Source organism: Malus domestica, chromosome 06 (assembly GCF_042453785.1).
Source record: "Malus domestica chromosome 06, GDT2T_hap1".
NCBI lineage: Eukaryota > Viridiplantae > Streptophyta > Magnoliopsida > Rosales > Rosaceae > Malus > Malus domestica.
The window spans coordinates 18,973,236-18,994,310 of NC_091666.1; the positions used below are offsets into that span (position 1 = coordinate 18,973,236).

General features: G+C 38.9%; 2 protein-coding genes across 2 annotated transcripts; both read right to left on the bottom strand.

Moving 5' to 3' along the window:
* Positions 1-9,052: 9,052 nt before the first annotated feature.
* LOC139196852 (uncharacterized) lies at positions 9,053-10,309 on the bottom strand. The gene is made up of 2 exons (XM_070823197.1): positions 9,506-10,309; positions 9,053-9,334 (listed from the first exon to the last, which is right to left on the bottom strand). Exons 1-2 carry the CDS (start codon positions 10,307-10,309, stop codon positions 9,053-9,055), a joined length of 1,086 nt encoding a protein of 361 aa, XP_070679298.1.
* Positions 10,310-10,378: 69 nt separating this feature from the next.
* On the bottom strand, positions 10,379-10,882 carry LOC103446666 (uncharacterized). Its single transcript, XM_008385797.3, has one exon. The coding sequence runs from the start codon at positions 10,880-10,882 to the stop codon at positions 10,379-10,381; it is 504 nt and encodes a 167-aa protein (XP_008384019.3).
* Positions 10,883-21,075: the final 10,193 nt, after the last annotated feature.

Genomic DNA, 21,075 nt, shown 5'->3' on the forward strand with positions numbered 1-21,075 from the left:
AGATTAGGGGTGAGTTTGATACGGTTACTGTACCAAAACTCTCATATCAATTACTGTATCAAACTTTCAGTTTGATAAAATCTATTATCACTATCGTACCAAACTTTAGGTATACCGAAGTTTGGTATTGCCAAATAGTTTGGTTGGCATGGTATGACAATGATAATTGCCATTTTATTTTGGGACAAAATCTATTTTTGTTTTTTTAATCCAATTCAAGGGCAAAACTTTCTTTTGTACCTTTATCTCATACATTGTAGCCTAAAATCATCTATTATTCATCATTCACAATTCACACACACAATAATTCAAATGATCCATCAAGATTCATGATGAAAATTAAGCTTACAATCCAAATAGAAGTTACGAACCAAAACAAATAGAAGTTAAAGTTTCAAACCAAATGAAAATTGGAACTAAACTTCAAAAAGTAAAATCCATTGATCAATTCTTCAAGTTTGAGATGTCGAAACTTTTGGAGGTGGTATTGAACTTGTGTCAAACCTACATTACAAACTAAAAAAACATATTAGTAGCAAGAAGAATTAAAGTTGAAGACCATTCAATAACAAGTTTACTAAAAATATTAAACATATCTTACTTGTTTCCACTTCTTCCATCTCCTTTTAAAATTGAAGCATATCTTTCGTTGGTTCCTTGTAGAAGTTTACTTCATCTGCCCTAAGCCAATCACTAGTACACACTAGTGCCTCTACCATTTTATGAGTCAAGGATGCCCTAAAAGGGGCCACAACCCTCCTCTCTAGGTTAAATGCATTTTCACTAGTAACGGTAGAAGTGGGGATTGTAAAGATATCTTTGGCTAATTGTGAAAGAATTGAGAACTCTTTTGTGTTTAATTTCCACCAACTCAAGAGATCAAAGCCACCAACAACAATGCTAATATAAGGAGCGGCAAAGTACTTATCAACTTCATTGGATATCTCCAAAAGGCGTTGCTCCCTCCTTTCTTTATAAGCTCCTTCATCATTTTAATTTTGTTCTCATCACCCCCACAAGCTTGAATTATGAACTCCTCATTTAGTTCTACATCTTTCAATAGAGCCCCAATGGTAGTAGAAGAACCCCTCCTATGCTCATTATACAAATCAAGCAAGCAATGAAATATTATAAATGTGTTAATATAATTATATATTATACAATTATATATTGTGTTATATTTTTGGTACGGTACGGTAATACCGTAGTAACGGTATCCATTACTAATACCGTACTATAAAATTTCCGTATGGTACAATACCGTACCATTACCGATTAGCACAAAATCAATATGGTACGGTTGGCACGGTAATTTGGTAAAAAAATCCACCCCTAGTTGAGGTATGAATATATTTCAAGAGAGACGACATGCATGTTTAATCATTGAACAATAAAAAATGCGGAATACTACAAATCCTCGTGAACTTGCAACACATTTGAGATTATCATATTCCCAACCAAACATGTATGTAGCTTTATTCAAAAGTAAAATGCATTGATCAAACTCCACACAATTGCTAGACAACGACGGCGCCCTCAAATCTCCAATTTTCTTTCTATAGCTGTGACTGGTTTACTGTTTTATATCTTCGTCAACAAGTTCCTCAAGTGTATTTGTTTCCCCTACCTTCATAGCAAACAACCCAATTGAGTCTTGGTTCATCATTTCCCTTGGTGTTGACTCTATGATTGCCGGGTCGTACTTCAAACCTAAACGAACAAAAGGAAATTAGAGCACTCAAACGTACTCTAACAAAAACTAGAATCTCTACTAGTTTTTGTTCATCAATTCAGACGTTGTGGCATACCTAAAATACATTGCCAGCCACGAATAGGAATGATGAAGGTACATTAGGAATTAGGATCAAACATTATCCACTCATCACCCCTTGTGTTTACTTTTAGACCTTTGAGATTTTGGTGGAGAATGGTGGAAAAGCTCTACGTATGACTCACTGGCCCCTCATCAATTTTAACCATCTTGGGTTCTTTGTATTTTGCAAACTATATGAAGTAAGAAGTCTATTGAATGTGATTGTCATGTACTTCTCTACACCATAGTTTTCAAATACCATCCTCGTCACGGCTTGATCTGGCTTACGCATCACATTTGCATACACATCTGTATTAGTACTGGCCAACAAATAACAAAAGAACATTAGCATAAGATGAAGATGAAAACTATATCTTATCAAATGTAGATAAAGTTATGTATATTCATACCAAAATTGGTCGTTTCTCTCAGGCCAAAAGAGTTGTGCAAACTTCTGAGTTTCTTCAATGTTTGTAGGGTTATTAACCCCCAAACCTTCATGACTATGTTATAAGTGAAATGGCCACAGTAGGGATTTCCTTCGTATCGGTTTTTGGGTTTGAGCTCACTAGGGGCATCAAACAAGTCCTTCACTGCAGCAAAGATGTTGTTTTGAAGCTCCGAGTAAACATCGTTGGGCATTATTGCCTCAAAACAACCAAGTTCTTCGAGTGCACGACATACATCGTTGTAGATTGAGAGCCAAGAACTTATCCCTGGCTTCAAGCAGTCCTCTTTGGAGAAATCTATGACTGGAAGTTTGGCCATTATTTGCTTGTAAACTCATGCAACCAAATGTTTTCCTTCTGACTAGCTAGGAAGTTTTGAGGGATCTAAAGGGTAAACTTAGAGTGAGTAATGTAACATACGAAAAGAGGAAGGATTTTATAGGGTTTTTCCTTTTTGTGGGGCAATAGGCGAATAAAAAATGCAATTCTGGACTTTTCAAGAGTACCAAGTTTGCTGGTGTGCAAAAATCCTTAATTTTCTTCGGTGCTAATACCCCACATTCTGTTCACCATGAGCTGTGAACAATCCTCAGTATGACTCAAGTATTTGATCCTGGGCTTTATTTGGGTATCCCTACAATTTGGGGAAGATCAAAAAAAGCTGCACTTGCTTTCGTTAAAGAAAGGGTCTTGGCTAAAATATAGGGGTGGAAACAGTCATTTCTATCTCAAGCAGGTCGGAAAGTGTTGATTAAAGCGGTAGTCCAAGCTATTCTAGCCTATCCAATGAACTTGTTCCAGTTCCCGGATACACTTTGTCGAGAAATTGATTCAGCTGTTGCTCGTTTCTAGTGGGGCCAAAAAGAGAGGGAATGGAAAATTCATTGGGTGAACTGGGAGACTTTGGGTGGCAAAATGTGAGGGTGGAATGGGGTTTAGGAATCTCAGTGAATTTAACTTGGCTCTTCTAGGGAAGTAGTGTTAGCGACTAATAAACGAACCCAACTCTCTTTGGGCTCAAGTTATCAAAGGGCGGTATTTCCCTAATTGCTCGTTCATGGAGGCGAAGCGTGGGAGTATGGCCTCTTGGGCTTGGTCGAGCCTCTTGGCTAGAAGAGAAGTGATTGCAGCGGGTTCACATTGGCAAATCATGGGTGGGGGTCAGACTATGTTGCGGAGGGATCGTTAGATTCCGTCGTTAATTCGGGGGCACCCCAACCCCTGATTCTAATCAATTGGTTTCCTTAATCAGTCAAGTGTCCGTTGTTGGCAGATCAATGCAATTAGTGATGACATTTCGATGGGTGACCAAGCAGCAATCCTTGACACTGCTATCGGTGACGAGGAGAGGCAAGATAAGCTCATCTAACCCGTAGATCGACGAGGAAGGTATACGGTAAAATCGAGGTACCACTGAGTACATAATCAAGCACACCACAACCAGTTTCATCAGCCATCTTCGTCAATGTTTATCAACACCTCTGTGTGGAAAGCCATCTGGAGGTTAGACATCCCACCGAAAATAAAAAAATTTCCTTTGGAGGGTTCTCAATAATGCTATTGCCACCAAACTCAAGTTATTTCGAAAACGTTGTGGGTCTTCTCCGATATGCCCTTTCTGCAATCTCCAGGAGGAATCGATTAAACATGTATTGTTATTAAGCCTATGGATAGACGGTGTTTGGTTTGGTGGTCCGTTGGTTATCGAGTTCAGAGAAATTCCATAACCACAGTCTATGTTTGGTTTGAGCACTTGTTGAATGGGGCCGCTGGAAGCATTGATGAATGAATGCAATCCTTGGTCCACGTTGCGTTCACATGCTGGAATATTTGGAAGTCTCGGTGCAATGCTATCGTTAATTATAAGCTTCAATCTCCTCACCAAACCTTACATGTTACCTCTTGTGCTCTTGCTTCTTTCTTGAGTGCGCAAGTTCTGGGGGAAACCGTGGGGTTACTAATGATCATGCTCCTGATAATACGTGGTCCCCTCCACCTGGTGACACAGTAAAGATAAACGTGGACGCAAGTTAGAGGGATAATGGTAATCTGGGGTATATTGGAGTGGTGGTGCAAGATTCTAATTCTAGATGTCTTTGGAGAAGAGCGATCAGGGCGATAAGTTGTGTAGCGGCGGAAGCTCTCAACATGTTTGAGGGGTGCCTCATAGCCCAACAACACGGGTTCACAAAGTTTGTCATGGAATCTGATTTGAATGAGGTAATCTCGTGGTTGAACGTGTGTATTGAGAACGGTTGCTGGGAGGCTTTCCCTTCTCTATGCAAGATTCAATAGTTAGGGGAGTCCTTCCATGCATGTGTCTGGTCTTGGGTCCCAACATTGGCAAATAAAGCGACAGATTACGTAGCATCGCACTTTGTAGGGAGATGTGCGACTTGGTTTGGGTCGATCGACCCCTATCTTCGTTTGTGAGAATTTTGAACAATGACGATCTCCCTTGTCCCCCTAGTTAGTTTTCTAGTGGTTGTAAGGGGTTGGCATTGTCTGTTTTAATGTCTTTCCTACTTCCCTTATTTCCATTTATGTTTCCTTGTTGCTTACCCTGAGTGGCTTTCTTTGTTCTCCTAGCTTCGGCCCTGGCAATGAAATATTTCCAGTTCTAAAAAACAAAAATAAAATAATAATAAAAAAATAAAATAAAATAAAATAAAAAGAAGTTTGTTGGTGTGCTCTATCAGAAGGTCAAGTGGTTCCTGATTTTTGGTAAAATCAAGTAGTCTTGGATCTCTAGTAAGGCTGGTTCGGATCGGGTTTCTATCCAAAAGCCAATTTCAAAAATTGAACTGAAAAATTTTGAGACGGGAACTTTAAATCATAAAATCGAACGGAAATTTCAGGAATTTTTGAACTTCAAGAATACCAATATTGTTTTGGTTTTTTTGTTCTAATTGGAAATTGGAAATTCAAATTTAAAATCCCTAATCCCAAATTCGAATTCAAAATCTCAATCCCCAGTTCAAATTTAAAATCCCTAAAATTTCAAATTTCTAATCCCCAATTTCAGAGTCCTTAATCCCTAAATCGAATTCAAAATCCCAATCCTAATTTTAATTGAAATCAGAAACCCCAGTCCCCAATTTCAGAGCTAATCCCCAATTCGAATTCAAAATCACAATACCTAATTTACCACTTGTATTACGATACTTGGATGGTTGATATTAAATCTTAGCCAACCTGACGGACCAAATAATTCATACACCTTAATTTAAGAATATATAAATATATTATCAGTTCGATTCAAGATTACCAAACGAAACCATTTGTGAGACCAATTCCCGTATCAAACTTTTCGGGATCTGTTTTGGGTACCCAACGTTGTAGAATTTTAAATTGATGCCTTTTTCGGTTTGATTTCGGTGCGGAATTGATGCGGTTCAGGATATTCGGTATATTTTTCCGACCCCCGTAACCTTGGTTGTCGGCCATGGGATAACTCTCCCATTTCTTAATTTCACCATGTCTCAGTTCATTGGACGCCAATAAACTTTTTAAACACGTAATGCAATTACTACACCACAAAAACTAAATATCATTTCTCAATTTCACCAAGTCAAGGTTCATTAGACAGGGAAAATACTTTTTAAACACGAAAAATCACATAAATTAAATATCCATACCATTTCCCTATATGGAACTACATAGAAAACTCTCTTCTAATGAAGACGATGCATGATTAGGAGAAATTTTTCAGTGTACCGAGAACACGGTTTGGTACACCAAGTGTTATAATATAAGCGATTATAAAAAAAAAATTCAAATATTCAACCACTTATATTATGACACTTGATATATCAAACTATGTTTAGAAGATTTGATTTGGAAAATGGGATTTGAATTTTTTATTTTTTACAAGAAGCCAAAGAGTGATTGATAAGCTCATATTTATATATATTTTACATCAAATTCACTTATCTTTTCTTAGTTAGTTCCTTATATTTTTGAGCTATTGACTTTGTTTTTGTGTTTTGTAGGATTTGTCAAGTAAATAAAAGAAAAATAGCACAAGTGGGATTTTAAGTAACAAATTCGTCAAAACTGCCTGTGCAGGTCAGCTGACTTTGGAAGCAAGTTGCGAACAGCTCAGAATGAATTAGAGAATGAGCCTTATATGCTTGAAAAGCTACAGATGTCTATTTTCTGGAGCATTTCACGGATTGTTAATATCTTTTTTCTAGAAGAAGTTATGGCCGTTTTAACACTGAAAGGTTTCCAAGACGCTGAGCAGTTTGTAACTGCATTGAAGGCAATAAATCCAATAAAACTAGCAGCCAAAACTGATGCAGCCAAGAACAAGCCAGCTGACACCTCTTCAAATATCAGATGAAATGGAATTAAAAATGAGGATTAAGTGGGAGTAATTGGCATAAAGGTTGCCAAAAAAGTTACAATTGTTTTACCATTTCCTCTCACTTATTGTCATCACTAAATGGCTGTTAGTGGGGTGAGTTATGGAGCAGAAATGGGGCAGCAAACATGGGCATAAAGGCTGCAGGTTGCAGTAGCAAAAGAGAGTTCTTTAGAGGAAAAAAAATAGAAAAAAAGGAAGGAAATGAAGGAAAAAAGGCAAGGCTGCTGCGTTGAGAAAGGAAGGAAAGGAAGGAGGAAATCTTGGCATTCTCTTCTCTCGGTTTTATCTTCTCAAACTCATGTCTTTCTTTTGGTTTATTTTGAGAACTATGTGTAACTAATTTTTTTAGAAGTTAGGGGCTGTTTTGAAGCCCCGAATATGATTGCAATTTTGTTATGACATTTCGTTGAATTACTTTTATGAATGGATGAAACTTGGTTCACTACTTGTCTCATTGATGAATTCTTTATTTGTTTTCTATGGATGCATACGTAGTAAGCATATCTAGGATTCTAATGCTATGAATATGTGTGTGTCTGCCCTTGTCGAATGAGGACCTACATATGTTCTAAAGTAGTACTTGTTAATTGCGATTAACATGTGAACCAATTTCTAGGATAAGTAAGACAACACCAGTACTTACGATGCCTTGTGATGACTCAAACTCTTTTCGTTCTTAATGATTTCTACTTGTTAAATCTATGAACACGTCATTCTAGATTGCATGCTAGGGACTAAGTTAAGTTGAAAACGCCATTCTCTTAACATACTACGTAAGAAAGAGTAATAGGTTGAGTTCTAACATTGAGCCAACTTGAGCATCTTCATCCGGAAATAAAAGAAATTTGAATGAAACATAACATGTTTGCATGATTATTTGGTGGTGGATAGCAATACCCCTAACTTGTTTTTCTTAATTTGTGAACTACTTAAAATTTGTTTCTATCCTGTTTTTGTTCGATTTAATTTAAATAGCAAATCAACTCCAAAAATCCCAAAAATTTGTGTGAGTGTAGCTTTGTGTGTCTAGTATCTGCATATAAAATTTCGTAGACTTTAGATAAGTATAAGTCGGTCTAATAATTATTTTTCGGTAGCTGGTCAGTAGGGACAGCAACCCAGTTTTTGTGACATTTTAGGTAGTTAGATAAAACAATCTTTTGCGGGAAAGACCCTTATTTTCATATGCTACAATTGACAAATCTTAATTTTAATAAGGAAAATCAATAGGATATTTGTGTGCTACTTTGTGGTGTGCTTTTAATCCTATCAGTGATATTTCACTTTTATAGTACAAACCGATATAGAAGTGTCAGTTAGATACATTGTTTTAGTGACAAAAAATTAATGTAGAAATAAACTCCTAAACGGTTACTAAAAACTCTACCAACACAAATTTGTTACAAAGACAGTAGAAGGCAGACCCACGTAGTGGGGTGCAGTCGGAGGAGGGGCTTTGGGGAGTAAAAATATCAACTATGTACGTATCACTAGCATTTACTCTTATTTAAATAAAATCTTAGTACTACGATAAAAATTTGTAGAAATAACTATTTAATTTTAGTGTAACCTGCAGTTAGCGAAACTTATTCGGTTCAAGTTTAATTGTTTTTCAAATTAATTTCATCCTTTTTTTTCTAAAAAGAATAGTCTTCGGGCAAACTAATTAGGGTAATTGTATTTTTGACTTGGTGTGTGTTACACACATTTGTAACGCTATAGATTCCTCCTTACATTGAAGAAACGTAAAATACAATGGGAAATGTTGAAAAATAGTTAATTTTAAAGGTACCAATTGAATTTTAACCATGTTTTTTAAACTTTTTATAATGTTAACCAAAAACTCAAGTAAAAGGTCTTAATTACCCTTAAGAATATTGTTGACATAAATTCTCTTTTTTTTTTGAGAAAACACTGTTGCTATCACTTCACATTCTAGAACCCAACACAAAACCCAAAAAAAAGGAAAACCTTGTATCCAAACAGGAAGTCACAGAAACACACACACACAGAGTCCAATTTTAAACGAAGCACTCTTTCCCGTCACTTCACACTGCAGAAACCACCACAAAACCCAAAAAAAAGGAAACCCTTAATCCAAACTACAACTAACACACTCACACACATACAGACATGATCATATAGAATTCCAGATAAAGGAGGCTTATGAAATCTCCTTGAAAATTTCTTAATTTTCTTGCAAGCCAAACACGAAAGGTAGTGTTAGGTACCATTCATTCATGTTCTTTCGATTCAATGACATACATGTGCCCAGTGGCAAAGTCAGGATTTCTCGAGGGGAGGGGTGAACTTAAAAGAGTGCAAGGTTAAAGAAAAATGGCAACAACTACATCTTTTTATATAGTAATGTCTTCCATAATTAATCAATACAAACAAATTACAATTGTTGTTGACGAGGTTTCATGTCATGAAAACGTCGCATATAAGCTCATTATCAACATCTCTCTCAATGTAAACAACCATGCTATCGCTCAACCATTGATCTCCCATTTTGTTACGCAATGGTGTTTTTACAATCTTCATAGCAGAAAAAGCTCTCTCCACCGAAGCTGTTGCAACCGGTAACACCAAAATCAATGTAAGAAGCTTGTACACTAACTTATAGCTTTCACACCTCCCGGTCTTCACTAACTCTTTTGCAAGATCCCTAATTATTCTCAATGATGAAAACTCACTATGCATCTTCATATCATGAAGGTAATTGTCAAGTTGAATTGGAAGATTCATGAGGTTCATACGATCAAAATCTTAAGGATAAAGTTGGGATAAGCGAACAATTTTTTATTTGTCAAAAAATGCAAAATTATTCACCGGACTCAAACATGCCATACAAAGAAGCAACTTGGTGTTTACCTCATTGAAGCGATCAATCAATTCCTTTAGTTGCAAAACAAGGACTTGAAAATAGAGGTCCACACGATAGTAATAGAAGTTTGTGGTTTTTGGAGCTTTATGCCTTGATTTTCCTGGTACAAAATGCAAATCCTCCATGTTAGGAATGATAATATCATGCTCCTCACAAAACCTTTCTACATCAAGAAACAAGTCCCCAAAGTCATCATCTTTCAAGGATTGTAGTCTTTGCTTGCATACTTCCACTAACGCCATCGCATTCACAATATCTTGATCTTTCTTTTGCAATGCTTGTGATAACTCATTAGTAATTCCCAATATAAGTCTCATCAAGAAAAGGTGAAACGCAAAATCAAAAGTTTGTATGTCTTTGAATAACCTAGTTGTTTCACCGAGATTATCTTGGTTACGATCACTTTTAATCCATTCAACCACCTCTACCACGTCTTCAAACATAACAATAACACTAACTATAGTACCATAGTGCGAGTTCCACTGTGTATCACATGGACACATGAGACTACTTTCTTGATTTAACCCTTTACTCGTTTCAAGATTACCAAGATCAAGAGCTTTCTGAATTTGTTCTTGTTGTTTCTCTATAAATGCATCATGACGCTTGCATGATGATCCAATAAGATTCACCAAACTACTTGCATTGATGAAGAAATTGGCAACATCCTTATTTTCCTTTGCCACAAATACAAGAGCTAGTTGGAGTTGGTGTGCAAAACAATGAATATAAAATGCTTGAGGGTATTTGTTCAAAATCTTTGTTTTAAGACCATTTAACTCACCTATCATATTACTAACTCCATCATAGCATGGTCCTCGTAACTTGGACATACTCAAATTTGTTGTAGCAAACAATCCCTAAATGACATCTTCAAGTGAGCTACTAGTTGTAGAGGAGACATGTTGAACATCCAAAAACTTTTCAATTGCTTCTCCTGTTTTGTTCACATAACGCAATACCACCGCCATTTGCTTTTTAGTGGAAGCATCACGTGATCCATCAACCAAGAGAGAAAAAAATGTACCTTCCATATCTTTAGTGATTGCATTAATAGTTTCACTAGCACAAGCACGAACAAGATCCTTTTGAATATCAGAAGAAGTATAATTGAGATTCTTGGGTGCATTCTCAAACACAACCTTCCTAACTTTCTCATTATGATCAGCAAGAAATTGCATAAGCTCTATATAATTACCCCTATTGCTTGATTTCAAAGACTCATCGTGCCCACGAAAAGCCAAACCCTGTCGCAACAACCATCTTGTGCAATCAAGTGCTCCACTCAGTAAAGTGTGATAATTAACGCGAGCTTCATCAATTTGCTTGATCACAAATGTTTCAATGTGTTGTTTTTGTGTCATCAAGTCTTTAGCGTGTTGCATAACTTTATTATGAAAACTTCCAACACCTCTCTCATGCACTTGAAAATTTCCGAGTCATTTCCTCCAATTTGTAAACCCTTTTTCAATGAAGACATCTGTTGATGCACAAAACCGGAGGTCTTGGTACAACGTAAATCCGACTGTGAATCTGTAATAAATGTAAATGACACAAGATGTATCGTGGTTCACCCCAAGGTTTGGGCTACGTCCACACTGATTATATTTCTGAGGGAAAGAGAGCTCTGAGAGTGAGAGCTTTGAGAGTGAGAGCTTTGAGAGGGGGTGAGGAGCCTTAGGAATTGGCCTCTCCTAATTGTGAGGGTGAGGGGTCCTTTTATAGAATAAGGACTCCTCACTTATTACATATTTGCCCCTTCCTTTATCACATAATTACATTTAAGTCCCTCGAGTATTTATACGAGATCTAAATACGAGGCCCTAAATATGGTATAAACAGTAGTCCCCCAAGTCTTCAGTCAAGAGAGTCTTTTGGCTAGAGACTTGAAATTCAGTCCATATGTGGGCCGAAGTAACTAGATGTTGTCTTGAACTGATGTTCGATATGAGGCGGTGCTCAATCTGAAATGATGCTCAACTAAAAGTAGCACATGATGCGAGGCTGCTCGGCTCATGGCTTATGTTGCCTTGGTTGGCTCGGCTTGTGGCGTTAAAGGTGAGAAAGTCCCTTTTATAGAATAAGGGTTCGCTCCTCAATACATAAATGATGGGCTAAAGTTGATGCTCGTGGTGAGGCGGTTGCTCAGTAGGCGGTGATGCTCTCTAATGGTGGTGAGGGGATCCCTTTTATAGAATAAGGGTTCGCTCCTCAATACATACGTGATGGGTTATGAGTGATGCTCGCGGTGAGGTGGTTACTCAGCTGGCGGCGTTGCTCTCTAATGAAGGTGAGGGAGTCCCTTTTATAGAATAAGGGTTCGCTCCTCAATACATAAATGATGGGCTAGAGTTGATGCTCGCGGCGAGGCAGTTGCTCGGTGGGCGGCGATGCTCTTTAATGGTGGTAAGGGAGTCTTTTTTATAGAATAAGGGCTCGCTCTTCAATACATATGTGATGGGCTAGAGTTGATGCTTGCGGCGAGGCGGTTGCTCAGTAGGCGGTGATGCTATCTAATGGTGGTGAGGGAGTCCCTTTTATAGAATAAGAGCTCGCTCCTCAATACATAAGTGATGGGCTAGAGTTGATGCTCGCGGCGAGGCAGTTGCTCAGTAGGCGGTGATACTCTCTAATGGTGGTGAGGGAGTCCCTTTTATAAAATAAGGGCTCACTCCTCAATACATAAATGATGGGCTAAAGTCCCCCAAGTATTTTTCATGAGTGCTCTCTAATGAAAGTGAGGGAGTCCCTTTTATAGAACAAGGGCTTGCTCCTCAGTACATAAATAATGGGCTAAGTCCCCTAAGTATTTTTCATGAGACCCAGTTGAGGCCTAATATATGGTGTATAGTGTAGTCCCCCAAGTCTTCGGTCAATAGAGTCTGTTGGCTGGAGACTTCAAATTGAATCCATGTATGGCCGAAGTGGCGGTTGTTCGGATGCGGTATTTGTATACCCTGCATTGAAGCTTTGTAGGTGAAGCTTTGCAAGTGAAGCTTTGAAGCTGGAGCTCTGTAAATGAAGCTTTTGAAGCTAGAGCTTTTGTAAATGAAGCTTTTGAAGCTAGAGCTCTGTAAATGAAGCTTTTGAAGCTAGAGCTACTGTAAATGAAGCTTTTAAAGTTAGAGCTCTTGTAAATGAAGCTTTTGAAGCTAGAGCTCTATAAATGAAGCTTTTGAAGCTAGAGCTTTTGTAAATGAAGCTTGTGAAGCTAGAACTCTGTAAATGAAGCTTTTGAAGCTGATTGACATGAGTAATGCTCATGAATGTTTATGTTGATTGACATGAGTGATGCTCATGAATGTTGACATGAATGATGGTCACGAATGTTTATGTATGATTGTCATGAGTGATGCTCATGAATGTTTATGTGTGAATGACATGAGTAATGCTCATGTATAATTTGGAGTACTGGGCGTACTTTTGATCACCTGGTTGGTGGCATGAAGGAGAGTACGGATTGTAATTTCATCACCTGGTTGGTGGCATGAATGGATGGTTGCCAAATGATTTTGGAGTACGGGTTGTACATTTCATCACCTGGCTGGTGGTATAAGTGGCTAGTTGCCAAATGATATTGGAGTACGGGTTGTACATTTCATCACCTGGTTGGTGGTAATAGCGGCAGGTTGTCGAATAATTTTGGAGTACTGGGCGTACTTTTGGTCACCTGGTTGGTGCTATTTTGGGCTTATGGGCCTTCGCCTTCCGCAACATGCCAGCCCATTTATTTTGGACTTTTTTTTTTAACCCTCTAATGGGGTTTATACATATTACCCTCTGATGGGGTTTATACAGATGTCTCCGAAAGATAATAAAAATAAATTACATTATTCTTGTGGGATGTTTATTTCTTGCTTTTGCTTGTATTTTTCTGCTGCACTTTCTTTCTGTCTGTCTGTGCGCTGTTATCATGCATGTGCACCTAATTAATCTTTACAGTGTCTCTGCGCCGAGAGGAATGAGTAGAAATAATGGAGTAAGATCATAGACCCCATTGCACCAAAAGCTGCAGCTTCATCGTCACCTCCACGTGAAGCCCACCCTGTATAATAATTTCCATCTTTTTGAAAACCCAGCATCTTCCAATGCTGCATAGGCTACATCAATCTGAGCATTGAGCATATTATCTTCCACTTTACATTTTCGAAACCTTTATTTAATCCACTGCTCCTTCTACAGCCACCTGTATTGATCTGAATACTCATCATTATTAGTATATGAACCGATCCATTCTCACTCCTCCTTTTTCTTTTTTTTTTCTGCGTAGATGTGGATGAAAACAGGCCTGATCCCTTTTTCTTTTTCTCTTTTCACTGCTTTTTTGACATGTGAGCACATGATTGCTCCACTTGCAAATGCTAGAACAATCCTCCGCACCATTCTTAATGTCCCCAGCGTGTGTGGGAGACGCCGAAGCCACCAAAGGGGTTTTCTCGTCCTACCCAAACTCATCCTTGCTACTGAATGCTCAGATGCGCCACTGCCAGGTGCTTGAAAGTCTCTTGCTTCCAGCTTGCTCATGTTGCTCCTCACCAACGATTAGAGGCAAGCTCAAGGATGATGACTTTTCCGAAGAATCAGCATCCATTGAGAGAGATAGAGAGAACTAAAGCCGCGGTGGTTTTGAAGGAACATGTCAACTGCATGGGTGAAGCCGATACTCTTCACCTACCACTTAGTAAATTGTTAAATTTAGGAAGAAAGAAGAAGATAGCCATAGCAGCAATAGAGAGCAGCGCAGCAGCCCTTCCAGAAGCCATTACCCTTTGACTTGGTTTCTACAGGAATGACGTTTTGGGGTTCATCTCTCGTCGGGTAGCCGGCAGGTGGTGGAGCTTGCACATGATACGACCACGGTGCAGTGGAGGAAGCTGGTGCGGGGTATGCTACTGCTGTCGTAGCAGAACTCATCTTGCAAGTCGCCCGGGGATGCAGGACTTATCCTAGAAAAATGAAGAACACCGAGACTCAGAGTGAGAATACCATCACTATGGTTTTGAGTCACAAAGTATCTATTATTGCCTGAGAACTCTATTTGAGTTGAATACACAGTTCTCTTCTCCGGCAATGGTGGAATTCAGGCGTCCAGCTGCCCAACCATTGTTCACTGAACGAACATCACCGCTCCCTTCATTTGGTTGCCCCTACTCCGGAAGACCCTTCGCATTTCTCTCATTAATTCTCTTCGGCTTCATCTTTTCCCTGGGGTGCGAGTTTGGGTTTGGAATCCGATGGTATTCGATATGACTCGTTGATCCAATAGAAGCCAGGGACGGAAAATATGGCTCTGGATAAGGTCTGGCCGCACTGGACTATCACGGCCTGTCGCCATCCCCTATGTGCGCGTAATCCTTATGAAAAATATCACGGACTATCACGGACTATCACGGCTGGTGAATGTATTTTTCGACTTCTAGAAAGAGGGAGAGAGAGAGAGAAAGAGTGTGTGAGAGAGGTTGGACCAGTGGTCAAAGGAGGATGGTGGGCAGTCATTTTTCATACGACTTTTCATCAGGCGGAGATTCCTTCCCTGTATGCAACATCCTTTCGAGCAATTTATCTGCAGCCTCTATCTTTCTGGCCCAGTGCATGGCCTTGAGGACGAGATTAAACGACGCCGTGTTAGGTTGTAGGTTTTACAACATGGCCTGAAATCGGGCGCTCGGGGATTGGTTGAGGAACCCAATGGGAAGTGGCGACTGACCCATGGGCGAGTTGGGTGAAATTTTCTTCATTGGTTCAAGAATAATGAGACTACCCTTAGATGCCTTGCAATCTGAGCTGCATCAGAGATCGCGGATGAGTCGACTCGGTGACTCGGCGACTTTACGATCAGCTTCTGCTTGAGCAAAGGTCGGGTCGGTGAAGATGGGCTTGGGGATGGGCAGTAGCCCGAGCTTGAACGACTCACGGCGCGGGTGAATCAGGAGGGCCATATCCTTGGCTGAAGACGATGTCGTTGTGGGCTCAATTGGGTCGCTTATGGCTTCTTTTCCCAGAAAGCAGCAAAACCCAGAGTTTTTGTGTAGACCGATTTGTGAGTTGTAAATCTTCCAGAAATGAATAGAGAGAGAGAGAAAAAAAAAAGGGTTTTTGGACGGTTTTTTGCAGATTCAAGGTGGAGTGTGGTGAGGTTTCACAGTTGTGAGACAAAAAAAATGAAGCAGAACCGACATAGCTTTTTGTGTCGATTCCCACAGACGGCGCCAAATGTTGATGCACAAAACCGGAGGTCTTGGTACAACGTACATCCGACCATGAATCTGTAATAAATGTAAATGACACAAGATGTATCGTGATTCACCCCAAGGTTTGGGCTACATCCACACTAATTATATTTCTGAAGGAGAGAGAGCTCTGAGAGTGAGAGCTTTGAGAGTGAAAGCTTTAAGAGGGGGTGAGGAGCTTTAGGAATTGGTCTCCGCTAATTGTGAGGGTGAAGGGTCCTTTTATAGAATAAGGACTCCTCACTTATTACATATTTGCCCCTTGCTTTATCACATAATTACATTTAAGTCCCTCGAGTATTTATACGAGATCTAAATACGAGGCCCAAAATATGGTATAAACAACATCACTTCCACTACCACCGGCTTTATCAAAATCACATTTAAAAAGATAGCAATAACAACAAAATGCAGCATCTTTTACTATACTATACTCCAACCACTTAAATTTATCAAACCAACCTGTGATAAAACATCGATTGTCACTAGCTTTCCTTGGCATGATGTGAGATTTAGGATGACAAGGTTCATTTTGGAGGTAGTATCTACGAATTGCTTCACGACAATTGAGTGGATAATCAAGCATTCGACGTCTTAGTCCACGGTCTGCAGGAAGATTAGCTAATATTTCATCCAACTCAGTAACCTCACTTTGTTGTGCACTACCCGAAATACTCGAATGAGGACTACTTGGAATATTTGAAGGTGGATGAGGACTACCCGAAATATTTGAAGGAAGATGAGGACTATCCGGAATATTTGAAGAAGGATTTAAGCACTGTTTTTTATAGTATCATTCCATTACGTAACTGTATAACGAAAGAAAAAATATATATATCTTAGACTCTTAAGGTCACAGCCCGTCCCGAAATATTTAGTTTCGACGGTGTGAAATGACGGTTTTATCCTTGGACGTTGAGATTGTGATGTGTGTGACATGCTTTTGGGATGTAGACCAATATGTTGGGTTCCTAAGTTTTTGACTCAATTAAAAGTTAAACTTTTGTTTGTTTCGGTTGGTGATCAAGTGAGGACACACACACACACACACACACACACACACACACACACAAAAACAGCCCCGTGCACTATTTCTCTCTCTCCTTCTCTTGGCCTTCCTACCATTTCCTTACAAAACGTACGAACGAACACCAAACTCACATTTCACGCACGGATCAACGTCAAGAAGGTAAGATTCGAACTCCTTGCAAGTCTTTGAGTTCATGTATGCCATTTTTAGATCGTGAAACCCTCAAAACCCCGATAAACCATCACCCCCGATTTGAGTACTATTCATGTGGTCGTAATTTTAAGCTCATAGGAAGCTTTAGGACGTTCTTACGAAGCTCGAAGAAGAAAAACCAAGCAAATTGGACGTCAGGAAGTCTAGTTTGGCGAGTTTGAAAGTTGGCTGGAATTATCATGCCTTCTCCAGCGAGATCCCATGATTTTTAGAGCTTGAAATTGGTAAGAATATGTTCTACTCGTTGTAAGCTTCAATTTGGTTTAAGTTTCACGAATTTTGGTGCAAAACTAAAGAAGTTAGAAGGATTTTTAGATTTTCCAATTTCCGGCGACGGCGACGGTCGCCGGAGTTCGAAGGTAAGAGATAACGGAATATTTCATCAATTTTGACGGAATATTCCTAACAGCGACTAACGACATTAGTTAAATTTAACAAAATATTCCTTAAATTTAATGGAATATTCCTAACGGCCGTTAGGGCTCAGTTAAGGTTTGGCCGCACATGGGGGCGGGTATGGCCGTGCCCTTGCCGACGTGTGAGGGCTCCAAAAATTATTTTAAAAATTTGGGCGTGTTCCTGAGGTTGTGTAGATCACATTGGTATATTTAAACACCCTATTTGAGCAATGTATGAGAATTTATTAGCCATTATTGGTTATGTGCTTTAAATTAACGTTTTTATAGTTCTTTAGCATATAAAGGAGACTTATCCCGAGGATGAGCGTAGTTAAGGGCGGCTCGGGGGCTACGACCCTTTGACATACCAGTGATTGGGCTTTTGGTTTTAAATATATATGTATATGCTTGGTATCTTTCCCAGAAAATGCATTTAAATGAGTTATGACTTAAATTGCCATGCCAAATGTGACGATCCGTCCCTAATTTTCCTATGTAATTTCTCCCCGAGTATGTGTGTTGACGATTATGCCCTTATCGGCAAGTGACGTGGACTTATTCTTATCGCCTTCCATTTTATTTCTCACTATCGCATTTAAATTGTACACGCTAGTACGAGTACACGTAAATTTTAAAGTGTAAAATAACTACTTCGGATAGATTTCGATTTCCTTTTACTGTAGGAAATCTAAAAACCTATCCTTGGATTCCTTTTAAACCCATCCCATGCACTTCTCTGCATTATTCCACTCTCAGCTATCTCATCCCTTCTTTATTTTCTGTCCCTCTATTAGAAAAGCGAGCATCTCTCTCTCTCTCTCTTTCTCTTCTCCCTCTCCCACGCCACATTTCTTCTTCTTCTTCCTCTCTGCAACAACCACAAAACACACCAAAACTCACAAACGTGACAAACCAACTACACCATTGAAGGATGATTTTGTGAAAACATGTTCATTTGAATAACATCTATAGCATGCATTTAACAATTAAAAGACGGAATCATGCTTGCATGCATTAAAAAACAAAACATTACCCATGAAATTCAAAGCCTAGTAGATTGGTGAACCAAGACTCAACTCAAAACAAAGTGAGTTGAAATTTATACCTTTGTAGATTCCTCTTTGCATAAGCAAAGGCTAATCACCCAAAAAGAGGGCCTTCATTCCTTGCTTCTTAGATCCATGGATTTGGATGGAAGAATATGGTTCTCCAAGTTCCCAAAATTGAGAACCTCTAAGTATCTTCACCAAGGTTAGATTGGAGAAGAAATGAGTGACCTTGGAGTGGTAGGATTGCTAGATACACCCTCCAAGGGGGGGCGGCCTCCTAGAGAGAAAAGGAGAGATATGTTCTCTCCAATTTTCTCCAAAAGAACCCTTAATGAATTTTAGGCTATAAAGTTCTTTATATAGTCACTTCTTTAAATGACTTAAGAACCAAAAACCCTAATTCAACACACATAGCCGGCCACATAAGGGATTTGGGCTTTTGGGCCTTTGTGAATCTTTATTCATTAAATTGTCATACAACTTAAGTCAATGGGCTTGACGTTCGAAGCCCATTGGGCCTTAAGGTCCAAAACTATCCCGAGGTCTTTAATGAACTTATTCGTTTGATTAATTAACATATTAATTAATCCTTGCCATAAATAATTAAACCATTTAATTATTCTTACTCATCTCCATTGTTTCTTCAATCTCCACCTTACACGGTGTACGATCCATTAGGTTCCTTTTAGCGAGGCAGTGGGCGATTAAAACTCTTTCAAATCGATTGTGAATTGAAACTTACTTTCAATTCTCCCTTTAGTGTTTATACACGTTTAGGGCTTCCACAAACCAAGAGTGACACCTAGCAGCATATCATGGTTACCCAAGCTAATCAGAAGAGGTAGAGAACCTATTCAGTTTAGGATTACAAATGCAATACGGTCTTTCTCTAATACAATACTCTTGACCACATTGTTTGGTTTGATAGTTTATTCATGTCTACTATCCAATGTGATTCGTGTGCTTATATGATTACCTTGAATGTGATTTGGAACAACTTTCCTAAATCTCATTCATACTCTGGCCAGAGATTCTAAATCATATCATAGAGTATTCTCCCCCAAACGGTTTGAAGGTTAGAGATCCCTTGTTGCGCATTCACTTGCCTCCATAGCTAAGTGGCTTAACCCCAACGATGCCGTGGACACCCGCGGATGGGGTGACTTTGACATAATCAAAGATCAAGGACTTAACCACAAGACAACTGTGATGCCTCAGGTCAAAGGACTACTTTGCATTATCCCAACCATGAGTTCTCATGTGACATGAATATGAGAACTCTTCGTTGATCGTGTTCAGTGAACTCATTCTCTATTGAGCACCTACGTACTTGTCTTGATGTTACACACACCAATGACTCGAGACTAGTCACTCTCCCTGAGAGAAGATACAGCACGTACTGATCTTAACGGACTGTCAATGCCCAATTGGCAATCCTATGATCAGGAACGTTTAGGATGTGTCTACGAAAGAATGGTCTCATGAATCTAACTTCTTTAGATCGCATTCTCCCAATCACATATTCCTTGGACTTATCGTTTAAGCATATAACATTTATATGAGATGGCTCAAACAATAATCTTTGCCCTTGATATTAAACTAGATTAGTTTAACATGTGAAATGTCCGTAAAGTATCATCATATGATTGGTTTTAGGGCACATTTCCAACAATCTCCCACTTGCACTAGAGCCAATCAGCTTGGTCATCAGTGATGATACCTCTTTTGTAGTCATTTCATAAATGGCTGAATAGTAGGCCTAGACAATGGATATCTATATGTTATCCATAGAAGCAACCTCGAGAATAACGACGTCACCATTATACATGATTCTCAATCATGTGGTTCAGTCTCTCATTTGAGTTCGGACCTTGATGAGACCTTGATTCCCTGGCTTGAGCTATCGCCCCATTAGTGTCATAGTGTCAGTACACTAGATACACTTTCTGGTTGGAACCGAATAGAGAGTTCATAAATGAACTTTCCTATCCAAACAACATTGTTGTAAGCTTCTATATGGCAATATATTTTGCATTCATAATGGAACACACTAAAGTCATTACTTTTAATGTTTCCATCCAAATATCTCTTTAGTCATAATAAAGAGATATCTGATTATCTCTTCATTCATAATGAAGAAACATCCAATGATGGATTAGATTCATAATCTAATACATTTACGCTTCCTTTACGTTACTCTAATTCTTCCTCATTCTTTGAGGAATCTATCCTTTAGTATTTCTTAAATACTTAAGGACTCACTTGACAGTTGTCATGGTTCTGATCCTGGGCTTGCACTGATATCGTCTTGTACCGTTCTAGGTACAACTCATATCAATGTTTTTCATACAATATGAAATACATAAATCACCTTTATGCGTATGCATAAAGGATTCTATTTACGCATTATTTCTTTGGGAGTCAAAGAGTACGTTCTCTTTGAGAAGAGCAACTTCTTAGTCTCACTAGAGTTGTCCTTCTAATTGAAGTTTGTCATCATATGAGAAACTTCCTAGCATCTATTGTCTATTATTAGGGATTGATATAATCCAATTATATCATGAAATATATCATTATAGATTTCCATCCCATGTATATAGACTATATCTCCCATATACATTCTATCTTCATATAATG

What these genes read in the sequence shown, in the direction of transcription:
- LOC103446666 (XM_008385797.3), bottom strand. Translation starts at nt 10,882, where the DNA reads ATGACACAAAAACAACACATTGAAACATTTGTGATCAAGCAAATTGAT.
- LOC139196852 (XM_070823197.1), bottom strand. Translation starts at nt 10,309, where the DNA reads ATGATAGGTGAGTTAAATGGTCTTAAAACAAAGATTTTGAACAAATAC. An exon ending in TGATTGATCGCTTCAATGAG is followed by an intron (nt 9,335 to 9,505) that starts GTAAACACCAAG and finishes CATGATATGAAG; the next exon opens with ATGCATAGTGAGTTTTCATC.